The sequence below is a fragment of the Rhineura floridana genome, chromosome 4 (assembly GCF_030035675.1).
Source record: "Rhineura floridana isolate rRhiFlo1 chromosome 4, rRhiFlo1.hap2, whole genome shotgun sequence".
NCBI lineage: Eukaryota > Metazoa > Chordata > Lepidosauria > Squamata > Rhineuridae > Rhineura > Rhineura floridana.
The window spans coordinates 15,661,904-15,674,764 of NC_084483.1; the positions used below are offsets into that span (position 1 = coordinate 15,661,904).

Sequence of the window (12,861 nt, forward strand, 5' to 3'; positions counted from 1 at the left end):
ATTCATTCATGCAAATCTGCACCGGTAGCCTTAACAGGACCAACCCAGGTAGAGCCAAGGACTGCTGCCACAGATACTGGTTAAGAAATGAGTGACAAAGCCTAACGTCTTTGAAGGGCCACCAGTGATTGGTTTATCAAATCATCTCTACATCCTTTTCATGGCAGTGCAGAACGCAGCTTACCTGGAGCAAGTAGCTGGTGCCCCCAGATGAACTCTGGAATGACAGACTGCCACTGCCCCTCCTACGCTAATGGATCATGATGGAGACGGCACACAGCGCTCCTTGCAGCTTCCTTTTGCCCCGCCTAGACCCTCATCTAACCACCCCCAAGTTATCTCACAACAGCCTTTCCTCCAATATGCCACCTCAGCAGCGGGCTTGGCCTTGTGTTTCTGTTTCCAGTTTGGTAATGCTGCGGGGACCACAGGTGGCTGCTTGCACGGTCTTCAAAAAGGGTCTCTTCTCCAAGGTCGTTAGAGCAGTCAGTCAACGGTACCATGCAGAGAGTTCCCACATTCCCATAGCTGGACCTAGCAATGCAGGAGCATCCCAGCTACGGGGGCAGAACAGGTTAGCCAGCCTGTGGCCCTTCAGATATTGTTGGACTCCAACTTCCATGAGCCCCACCCAGCATGGCCAAGGATCAGGGATGATGGAACTTACAGTACAGAACCATCTGGAAGCAAACAGGCTCCCCATCCCAAGAGGGGAAAGTTATTCACAGCGGTAGTTGGGGAGAACTAATGGGGTCTAGCACAAAGTAAGAACTCATCATAAGACTGCCTTTAAAATAATACCATATGGCTGTTAGTGGCAACAGGCTTGTTTTTTAAAATGATGCAATCCCATTCTCTCCCATCCACCTCTCAAATGCTCATTGGGTTTTCACAGACATGGGTTGACATCCACCCCCTGGTAGCTAACCATATACTCCTAAGCATGGAGAGAAGGGAAGAGCAAGTGAACCTGTGGGAAACCTATAGCCTTTCTTCCAGGACCTGCTTTAGACTACAAGTCCCACCATCCCCGATCATTGACCATGCTGCTTGGGGCTGAGTTGTAAGTCCAACAACAGATGGAAGGGCCGTAGGTTCCCTATTCCTGGCCCAGGCAAACCTAAAAAGATATATGTTAAAGTATCTGTCCAAATTACTTCAGAGACCTTTAAGAAGAGGCGCCGCTGCTTCCTCCCCCTCTCCCCAAAATGTTAAAAACAATATTAAGTTGTGTCCCACTTGGAAACCAATTATACATGAACTCAGCAATTGGGAGTGCACAAGAATTCCTATCGAATTGAAAAGTTTTAGGACTTTCACAGGAAACAGCCCCACTTTCTCAAGTCCAAAACCTCCCTTTCAAGTCACGTCATCTTACAGCAAACACGTTCCCCTTTCTACAAGTGGTACACACCTCTGTGGCCCAAGTGCATTCCACGAGCCTAGGAAGAGCAAGGACTTGAATCCGACTGCCACTGACTGTGGTTCTCATTCCCACGCACCTCACCCTTTCTTCATTTTCCCAGCAAAGAACCATAATGCCTTACTGTACTTTGTAATTCAGATTTTATCTAAAGGTCCCAGGTTCAAGTCTGGCTCATGTTGGGTGAAGCAGCGTGAACTTGCGCAAGTCTTGATTTTCTAGCTCTCTGCAGGATTTGCTCATGCACAATTTGGGCCACCAACGCCTGGCCCAAGATTCAAAAAGCAACACGCAGCACCTCAAAAGAATGTCAGCAAATCTTTTCCACCACTCACTATATACTGCAGGAAATTCTTAGTATTAAAAACGTTTTAAAACCCAACCTTGTGTCTGTCCTTGTACTCCAAGGTTGCTCTCTTCAGCCTCCGCCCTGCTTTGTTGAATTTTTGTGGCAGGGATGGGCAACCTGTGGCCCTCCAACAAGATATTGTTGAACTCCATCTCCCATCAGTCACCAACCAGCATGGCCGAGGGTCAGGGATGATGGGAGCTGTAGTCCAGCAACTCGTGGAAGACCACAGCAGGTGCCCCATCCCTGGTTCAGGCCCTTCAACCCCAAAGTCTGCACCAGGCAAGAGGCATTCTGCTCTACGTGCGAGAGAAAGGAGGGGGGATGCCTCTGGCAAGAGAGTAAGAAGAGCCGGCGAAAGCTGCAGCTGCAAGCAACAACCGGGAGTGCACTCCCAAATGTGCCTGTGCAGCGGGGCTTGCAGTTGGCACTGATTAAATTTGGCTTTATACCCCTGACCAAAAAGGCACAAGAGCTCCTTTTCTTGTTTCAGAGCAGCGGTGCCCAGACAGCGCAACGTGTTAATATTATTTGCAAACACACTCATGCTCTGTGTGCAAGCCATCCCACTCCCTCCTTCTTGGGAGAAGGAGCATGATCAGGCAGGTCGACCACTTCTTCCTCAACCCCACAGCAGGCCACGCCAGATATTACTTTAATAGCGTGATTCCTACCACAACTAGATTTTAAAAAAAATTAAGAACAGGCATGCATCGGGAGGGGGCATTTCCACAGGGGCCACAGCACACAGGGAGATTTAACCCTTCTTTCTCAGCCACAATCCTGATGCAAAACCTTCCCTTATAAGGCTCAGACCATTAGATCAGAGCTGGGCAACCTGCGGCCTTCTGGATGTTACTGGATGACAACTCCCATCATCCCTGACCATTGGCCATGCTGGCTTGGGCCAATGGGAGATAAAGTACAACAATATCTGGAGACCCACAGGTTTCCAACCCCTGACTAAGGGGAAAAAAAGCTCCCATGGATGCCAATGAGAGTTTCTCGCCGTCCCTCAACCTCACAGCTCTGTGAGTACGCATGCACGCGTGTGTGTGCACGCTTCGAAGAGGGAAAGTTTTGACCTCCTCATGCACTGTAATCCCAATTAATATTGGGTGGAGTGGGGGCTGTGCCTGGTATTTAATTTTTAAAAACCCATATGTGGTTATAGCAACCATACTATTAAATTAAGGTTTGGTTTGCGTCTCTGTTCCAGAGAGAAAATGAGGGAAATAGACAACCCTGTTGGAATCTTACAGAACAAAAATGGATTTGCCATCCTGACCAAGACTCCTTTGGTGGAGGAAGCCACAGATAGGGTGGCTGCCATTGCAAGGTTTTTCTTCAAGCACTTCTTGAAGGAAGGACCTTCTGCCCAGGCATGCTGCTGTCTCACAGGGTGGGAGGAAAGAGTATAACTAGACAAAGAAGCCAATTAATGCACAAGGGCAATCCGAGAGCCTTGTTGACTTTGCACACATCTCTGGAAAGACACAATCTACAAGGGTTAACTGCAGCCCTGGCCTATCCAAGAGTGCCGTAAGCGTTGGAACAGAGCCTTTTTCCTTCTCCCCTGTGTCTCCTGGTAGGGCTGTGTGCCAAATCACAGAAGTATTCCTTTCTTCACTCAGGGGCAGAAAAGCAAGCCAGTGAGTTGAGACCTGTTACACCAATGCCCCACATGGTGGACTACTTGAGCATAACTGGAAAGAGAAAGAGAGAGAAAAGAAGTACTGAACATTTTTTTGCAATAGCACAGTGGGGAGGAGAGCCTGGCTGGGAGTCCAGAGTCTGTGAGTTCAAATCCCCGCTCGTGTCTGCTGCGTGTAAAGGGCCAGCTAAAGATCACCCCACAGTGAGTGGATCAGGGGTTACGTGCCCTGCCACCTGTGCAGCCGTGGACAAGCTGCATAGTCCCAAGGAGCCCAGTTGTCCCCCAGCTGGCAGTTGCGGACAAGGAAGGGGCTGGCTTGTGCAGCTGTGGCAAGCTGAGCAGGACCTAGCCAGCTGGGGAAGACTAGCCTCAGAGGAAGGCAATGGTAAACCCCCTCTGGATACCGCTTACCATGAACACCCTATTCATAGGGTCACCATAAGTCAGGATCGACTTGAAGGCAGTCCATTTCCATTTTTTTCTCCCTCCTCCAGCATCTCCAAGGGTCAGAAGACACACAGTGGAGACCTGGCTGCAGGACTGCTTCAGCTGGTGAAGCAACCAGACGCAACCAAGAGCATCCAGCCAGAGCAACCTGTGTTGAGAGAGGTTCTCACTCAGCTTGCTATACCGCCTAGGGTAAAGACATTTCCAAAGGAGGGGAGAGGGGCAGGGAGGGCATGATCACCATAGTGGTGAAGACATGGCACAGCCGACAATCCTCCCAGTTCCTCAGGTCCTGAGAACAAGGACAGAAAGAATGCACTCGCGCATACACCTCTGAGCATTTTGCCCCACGCTTGCTCCAAGTTCACACTACACTAATGAGGAGGTGCAAGGACAAAGAACATGGGGAGCCAAGTCTTTGAGGCAGCAAACGTCAATAAGGCATCAACCTCATCGCCTAATGAAACAAACAAAACAAATAAACAGCAAGACTGACACAGGCCGCAACAGCACACGGAGAGAGAACATTTAAGGAACGAATCTTATTGCCGCACCACGTAATAGCACCCTCCCTTCCAAGGAAGAGTTTCACTTATGTGTGCTCTGCCTTCCTTGCATTAGAAGAAAGGCTGCCCCCACAACTCTACCCTTTTGCTCTTAAGAGCAAGCACATGCTGAAATCAGAAAAATATGATTTTTCCTCTCCCCCCCTTGGGGTGGGGTCAAATCAAGAGAAGACACCACTTACCACTTTTTCCTTTTCTCTTCCTGAATGCATACACGTGCTGCCTTCAATAAACCAAGCCAATCAGTGTCCTGGCAAGCCTGCTGGAATAATGACTATCCTGCGAATCCACGATGTGCTGAAGTTGCCATTGTGTGAAGCAAGTCCATGGTTTGTCTAGAAGCCAAGCTATGCTGAGTCTACTGCTGCTTCCTGTTGCTTGCCCTGTAACCAGCATTTTTTTTGGACAGGCCCCATTATGTTCTGTAATCCTCCCTGAAGTCAGGATGGCCACACTATTGTTGTTGGTTAATATTGGCCACCACCTCCTCCGTCTGGGTGGCCGGACTACAATTATTCTACTGACCAAACTGATGTGCATTAAACAAAATGAAGAGGGGTGGTTTTTTTTTGGGGGGGGGGAGGTAGGATTTTTATTTTAAGAAGGAACTATGGCATCTCATTTTTTATCAGACTTGGTACTCTTACAAAGGAGTTGCAGGTGCTAGGGGGCTCAATAGCCTACCTTTAAAAAAGAAAAACCTAGCCCCTTCTCTGGTTACAAGGCTGTCTTCTCAAGAGGCTTCCTCCATCCCCCTCACCACCAAGAAAGAAAAAAAACACTAATGGGAGGCCAGGATGTCAATGGCCAGTTTAAAGCCCTCAGCAGCAAGAAGATTACCCGCTATTCTCAGCATTTAGCCTCTCTACCTGTCTAAAGCATTACTTTTGATAATTAAATGCACCAGTAACAACAGGGTGACAAGGTTAATAGACAGAATACCTAGTAGCCAGCCAAGCAAAAAGTCAGGGTTGCAAACAGCAAGCCTGAACAAGATATTTTCTCCAGACTCATTTACCTTGAGAACAGGTGGGTTAGTAGGGGACTCTGTGCCCGATTCACTTCAGCCCCTTTAACCATTCCAGGGCACGCTGTATCATTTTTTTTTGGCATGCTATTAGATTCCTCCCCTGTACCTTAACCTAGATCTATTCCCCACCCCCTCCAAATACATGCCCCATCTTTTTAATCCATCTAGTTTATATCTCACAACAGAATAGAGCAGCTAAGGCCAATAGCACCACTGTGCACTTTTTTTAAAAAAAAAAAGTTGGCGAGTGTAATCCTGGGTGGGGAACAAAACAGCAAGTCTGAAAATGCATGTTTTTCCTTATTAATAAGTCACCCACCACTGGAGAAATCAGGAACCAAGATGTATGGGTCTTCAGCCTCATTGAAAAGAAACACCCAGTGGAATTTACTCTCCAAGTTTACTGTGTCTGAATAGAATCGCAGCCTTGCCCCATTCTCCCAGAAAAAACAACAATCATGAAAGAAGTTCAGAAGTTGATTTGCTCCCAAGCTAACAGCCTAATCCTATACATAGTTAGAGGCACACTTGGGCTGCAATCCTAAACACACCCATAAGCCCCACTGAACGAAGTGAGACTTCATTCCAAGTAAATATGCTTAGGGCTGCACAATTAAGCCCTCTGATTTTGCTGTCCAAGGATTTAAGGAAGGAAACAGTATCAACTTAAAGACTTGTATATTCAAATTACAATACAAGCTGAGGGCACTGAGTATAAAAATATGATCACAATCAGATTGCTTAAAGTATATGCACTGTACTTTGGATTACCAGCCTCACCCAATGGGCTGCACCCCAACACTGGAAAAGTTGGTTACTTTTCAAACACTTAATCCAAACAATTATCTGCTCCACTGTAGTCTCTCTCTCCCTCTCATTAAAAATACCATGAGTATTTTTACATTCCACACTCTTTTCCCACGAGATACTCAGTCTTTTTACTGAATGCAGATTTCCTCGATACAATTAATTCTGTTTGTTGTCACAAATTTCACTTTTCAGAAAGTTACTTTAAGCTGAGTGACCGGTCTTGCAAATTCTGAATAGGAGAGCATTCACAGGCTCAATGACAATCTGATAGCATTTTTTTTTCCTCCTTGGGTCAGAGACCCTTTGATAGATCCAGACAAAAGCCTTTTGGAATGGCTGTCTCCAAATAAAAGCCTAGCATAACTCAGCAAGATTTCACTTTTCCTCAACAGCAGATCTTAGAACAAAGTAATTCTTAGCAGCCGTCCAGCAAACATCTTTGGAGAATCCTCTGAAATAGGAGTATGATTAGTCAAGTAGCTGGCTGATTCTAATACTTTTCCAGCCCAAGGGTGTAAACACACACAGGAAATTCAAAACTTGTATTTTTCTTTTAACGATTTGCAGCAGAGCAGTTGAGGCGTTTTAACATCTCATTAAATATCCAACAAACTTACACATGTGGACCTTCCATTGGCAAACTGCAAGGCTCCCCACATAAATGTTGTTTTGAGGGTGAGGGAGTCCAGGCCTGAGTAATACGTACTGGAAAAGCTGTCAGCTCTGAGCTGCACAATGTTCATGGCTTGCCTGAACACTGGGAAAACTACTCATAAGGAGATAAACATGTAATGCTCACCATCATGTAATGAATAATGGATGCTGCCTTAGGCAGGTCACACACTGGAAAGCATTTAAGGGTATCAAAACAGACTAATAGATTAATCCATTTGCAATGTATGATAGAGGGCTTTAAACAAAGGCATGCTAATGCATGAACTGATAATAAAGCAAGGGATTCCTTAGGTTTACAGAGTACGTCTCCATATGGGACACGAAGGCTTACTCAACAAATATCCACTGGCAAAAGTGTTGGTTGTAGTTATTAAAATATGCAATTGCATTTTTCTGTATCATTTTAGCAGTTAGTGCAGGTGCAGTCTTCTGGGTGGCTCCTTTTTTCCCTCCATGCTGGTTTGCTGCCCCGTTTCCTAGCAACCTATTCAAACCTCCAACCTCTTAAAAAGGAAATTTACAGCCCTCCATCTCCACAACCATTACTCACAAGAGCTACATCAAAACGCAGGTAGAACAGTGGGAACTTTTAATAACACAAGTCTATCTACTTGCACAGCATTGACATGTTAAAACTATTTCTCAGCAGGTAACACATAGAAAACACTCTTAGGGAAACAGAAGATAGAATACACTTCTTAAAAGTGGGCTTATTTTAGAACAAGGAAAGCCTCCTCCAAAATTTCAGACAGTAAAGTGAACAGCTAGCCAGATTTAATTATGAATTGGTGATTGTAAGGTAGGGGACAAAAGCCACCAGCTTCTATCAATTTCAATGGGATTGCCAGTTTGCTCCAAACAAGGAAGAACTGAAGACAAGCCAGCCTATGCTTCCCCAAAAGGAAAAGTGATTTCAAGAGCGGAGTGGAGACTTAACCCAAGTCTCGGCAACATCTGCTTAGCTACAGAGTTCAGAATTGCCTTTCTAGGTGCATAACCCAGGCCAGGACATGCTTGCAGATGACCTGGTATACGCCAATCCTGCCACAGTAATGCAGAAGAGATGACATGAGATCCTTGAGAGAAAAGGCAGAGGCACTCGCTCAAAAAGGAAGAAACCAACAGAAATTAGAGTTTCATCAAGAAAGCACCTTGTGTCCAGCCAGGTGATTTTTTTTGGAGTGTGGAAGGGATTAAAAAAGCCCCTCTGAAGACACTATACAGTCCCAACACGTGTGCAGACTCTGAACACAGTTGTTACTCAGCTCAGATTCCTTGAATGAGTCTTTTGGCAACCTGAAGCTGCCTATGGTATTATTTGTTCACACACACATGCCCACCACAGCGGTTAGGACTCTATAGTACTATTATAGCTGGCAAGAGGTTACGAGTGAATCAACAGGCAACAATCTTAGAAACACACCTGGTGAAGTTACCTGGAGAGACTAGGAGATCACCATAGGATTAATTCATGTCTGACTCACAGGATATGCATACATTCCATATTAGGCTGCACATTTTATTTTTTTTAAAAAAGGTGAGCAGATGGAATGCTGTAAGAGGCGGCATGTGCTGCCCAATGCTATGGAAGTTTATTCTGAAGCAAGCCCGGTCATGTTCACAGAGGGTTATTCCTAGGTAAGCAGGTGCAGATTGCAACCTTAACCTGAGCATAAGCCCCACTGAACTCAACGCGACTTATTTCCAAGCAAACACATGTGCGTTGGAATGCATCTTACTGAAGACATTTCCCAGTTAGCGCAATGTGCTTACTTTCACAAAAGCAAGAATCACTATTAGGAACGGGGCGGGATTGGTTTCATGGCATACAAGAAAGGTTTATATATCCGAAATGACCTAGATGAACCTACCCCTCAGAAAAAGAAGGGAAAGAAAGGCGTCAATTCTTAAGAGAAGTGTGACAGCCATTAGAAACACTTCAGACACCACACATTTTTACAAAACTTTTTTATCCCTTTGATGGCATATTTGATAATAGGATCTCACTGCACACAAAACTGAACTAGAAGGCTTATTTGTAGTATCGAACAGGGGATACTTTCATGAACACCGCTATCGTACTTTGTAATGCTATCTCCTTAAATACATGCACTGGGTTTCACCCTGAAGAATAGTAACAGTCATAATAAAAGACTCAGAAGGGGTGGCAGTAAAAGACAGAGGTCTATGAGTTGATAATTGCTGCACAGACAGATAGGAGGCAGTACAAGAGCACATGGTTAATGCTTGTGTTCTGCTTTGGACTGCTGGGTGGTGGAGGAGGGACTTGGATAGCCCTCCCACTGAAGCCTCTGCAGTCTCTACTTCACAAGCCAATCAGAAAAATGCAATCTAGTGTGTGAACATTCATTTGGGACACAACAGTTGCATCTCTTCCAGAAGACAAATGAAGAAAGATTACCTCTCTTTCAAGAAGAGGTGGAGGCAGATTCCCAATTCCATTCTTTCCAAAGCAGACAGAGACTGCTTGCCCATTCCCACAACTAGGACCTGTGACTGCTCAGTACCTTTAAACAGGGATATTAGATGGATTCCACATGTCTGGCCAGAAGTTTAAAAGGATGTCTTCCAGCCATGCCCCACAAGAGAGACAGTATATTCCAGCTCCCCAGCTTTTCTGTGTTCGAGATAAACAGTCCCAGATCCAGAACAGCAATTTTAATAAAATTATTAAATAAGTGCATTTGACAAATTCAGGACCCATTTGAAGACTGGCTCATTTGCAGCCAATCCCTCTCTAAGAGCCAACTGTATGAAGGGCCAAAACCTTCCCCAAGTGCCTGGCCTCGTTTCCAGGTACAGTTCCAACACTGCTACCCTAGCTAAGGAAACATGGTCTCTGGTTCTAACTCTCTGGTCTAGCGCCTTTGCCTTGCCAAGGCAAAACTGAATTCTCTCATAGGTGAAGAAAAAACAAGCAAGGTGGAGGGTTGGCGATATGAGCCGTCAGGGCCTGCTGGGTGGGGAATGGGAAGTTAACAAGGGGGACAGAGAGTTAAGCCTCCTCTCTCATCTTTAGTTCATTCCCGAGACTCTGCGTCTCAAAAAAAAAGTGTGTTAACAAGATTCTCAGAGCAGTTGGCACCAGGAACAGCCAACAACTCCTACTAGGACCAGAGATCCCATTAGGCAGGGCAAGAGGATTCCCCAAGCATTCCCTTTGCTGGCCAGCTACATTTCACCAAGGGGATCTCCAAGGCACAGCCCCTCCCCCCTGCCTAGGCAGGAGAACTAATTGGGAAGGGGGGGGAAATAAATAGCATGAACTTGTGACCTTTCCCATTCTCAAGGGGACTTGCACATACTTTAAAAGACAGGCACACATACACAAACAGGTTTGCCCAATCCCCTTTTGGTTTCTGTCTAGCTGCAGTACAGCCTTTCCTGAGCTAGATCTTGCTAAATGGCTCCATTTCTAGCCTGCAAAAGTTTGTGCAGTCGCTGGCCTCACCTATTTCCCTGCCCTTTGGAAGCTGGATCAGGCCAGCAGAAGTCAAGCCAAGAACATCCAAGGCAGCCAGCTCCCACATACACACCCATGGAACAGGAGGAAGAGACACTCGCAAAGGGCAGGCAAGATGCTTTAAGTTATGTCACTCACCGGCCAGGCAAAGCTGAAAGGGAGAACAATCCGGTTCTTTTCATTATTCCGACTGTATTTCAAACTGAAGGTATTTCCACCGATGACTGGGGTCGATCCAGATCCAAAGCTGCAAGGGCCCCCAACAGAAACCCGGGACTGATACTCCTTTAGGCAAACTTTAAAATAAGTATCACACTCATCTCTGGTGCATTTTCTATCAGCTGGGTTTCGGGTCCCATCACAGCAATTCCCATTTTGCAGTTCACCATTGACATTTTGCATGGATATGATCTCAAACTCGAACTGGCCTGATGTTAGAGTCACCTGTTTTTTAAGAAGTCCCCCCCCAAAAAAGCAGAGAGAGGAACAAAGTGTTAGCACATGGCTTGTAAAAAAAAAAAAAAAAGTAACAAGTTTAGCACAAATGAGAGGGAAGGCTTCTACTGCTCCCAGATTCAACAGGTAAAAAAAAAGGAAACCAATAGCATTCTCCCCCCCCTTCTAAATTTGGAATCCATTCCCAGAGTCTACCAAGAGAGAAAAACAGTGTCATCATTTCCCTCCAACAACTCAAAAAGTTCAGAGGATCGTATCTTTAGTAAGGGAGCACCATAAGGAAAAGCAGTGCACAGCCCAAACCCATAACTCTCATCAAGTCAGATGCAATCCGCAAACTATCAATCACTGAAAGACTGCTTGCTATCAGCCCTTCCAAAAGCAAGACTCCTGTAGAGGAAAAGTGAAATGAAGCTGCCTTTGGAACGTAGTTATTGGGAAAGCAAGAAAAGTCTGAGGGGAGGGGGGCGTTCCTCTGGAAATTATCAGTAGCAATTCAAGTCTTGCAGTAGGAGCGTCTTTTTTTTTTTAAGGCTTATTAAAAAAAGAGTCGCTGCTGCCGCTTGTTAAGCACGAGGCTACTGGGGTTCCTGTCGTGTAAAGAAACCAAACTGGTTTTTTTTCTCCAAATTTAGTAAAATGTAAAATATCCCTGTAGAAAGGCAGGTGGAAGATTACTGCAATTAAAAGTTTTCTTTTTTAAAAGGAAAAAAAGGAAGCAAGCAAGCTATACGCAGAGGCATTTCACAGACGAAGAGACTTGCAACGTACCTTTACTCGCAAACATAACAGAGCAAGCAGAAGACTTAAGGAAAACTCCGTGAGCTGCGGTCTCTTTGATAAAAGCATGCCTCTTCCTTGCAGAGTCCCCTTCGCTCAGAGACGCTCCCAAGCTGCTGCTTTTGCAGCCGCTGTCCGGCTCTAATATACTCCCCCAATCGAAGCACGCACGGGTAGAAGACAACACCACTTTTCAAAAGCTTTTCAATAGCGCCCCGATCTTCAATGCAAAGCAGCCCAGCCTCCTTTTATTCTCCCCGGCCTCCCTCTCCCCCTTTCCTTTTTTTTGTTATTAGCGATTATTATTCGGGCCCCCCGTTTACCCCCCTTTGCCGCTCGCTTTCTTTGCAGATCACTTGCCACCTCTCGATCAAGGCCGCACAATAACTCGTGCAAGCCCCCCTCCCCACCCCCCGCGACACACACATAGACGACACCCGACCAAAAAAAATTCTGCACGCGTGCAAAAAGAAAAAGCCAGAGAAGGAGGGAGCCGATCGCCCGTACTGTGAGCCCCACTGAACTGACTGCTTCATCTAGCTAGCCCATGGCCACAGGAGGAGGGGAAACGGCAGCCAGCGCATGCGTTGCTATTAATATGCATTAAGGGGGAGGGTTGAAGGGAAGCGGCAGCACCGCCTCTGGTCCCTGGAGAAGCCTGTCTTTTCCTTGGAAGGGTGACAAGAGGAGGGGCGGGGGATGGGGGAGGAGAGAAAGGGAGTTGCGGAAGGTGAGAGCACAGCAGAGCAGGTGGGTAACAAGAATTAACAGAGCCGAAATTAGTCATTAGGCACGATGATGATGATAATAACTTTTTTTCACTGCTGCCTACAAATAAAAGAGGGATTGTTTGTTATTGTTAATCATTGGGATTTGAGGCTCTGAAGGCAGGCAGAATTGGTTAAAAAATCAAGCATTTAAAGAGGTAGGGATACCCATCAGGTGGACATTCTAGATGGGAATGTTGTAAAACCTTAGACGCTGGCTTCCACCCAAACACACGCACTTTCGGCAGGCTTCAGGAGCGTAGCCAGTTTTGCATAGAAATGACACGGACAGACCTACTGGACTTGTGTTTCATGCCTTTGAATCTCAGTGTTTACTCTGATGCCCCCCATCCCCGTAGACGTGTGCGTGTCTTATCTGCTAACGAAAAATAACATTCCATGCATCTGACAAAAGTG

General features: G+C 46.0%; 1 protein-coding gene across 2 annotated transcripts in view; it reads right to left on the reverse strand.

The window, feature by feature from the left end:
• The window catches only part of JAG1 (jagged canonical Notch ligand 1), a 60,614-nt gene extending 48,611 nt beyond the window's left edge, over positions 1-12,003 (reverse strand). For both annotated transcript variants that reach the window (XM_061622557.1, XM_061622556.1), the window contains exons 1-2: positions 11,669-12,003; positions 10,580-10,885 (exon numbers count right to left, since the gene is read on the reverse strand). In XM_061622557.1, the coding sequence (XP_061478541.1) occupies positions 10,580-10,885; positions 11,669-11,746 (384 nt within the window). In that variant the 5' untranslated portion in view covers positions 11,747-12,003. The remainder of the gene's footprint in view (positions 1-10,579; positions 10,886-11,668) is intronic.
• Positions 12,004-12,861: the final 858 nt, after the last annotated feature.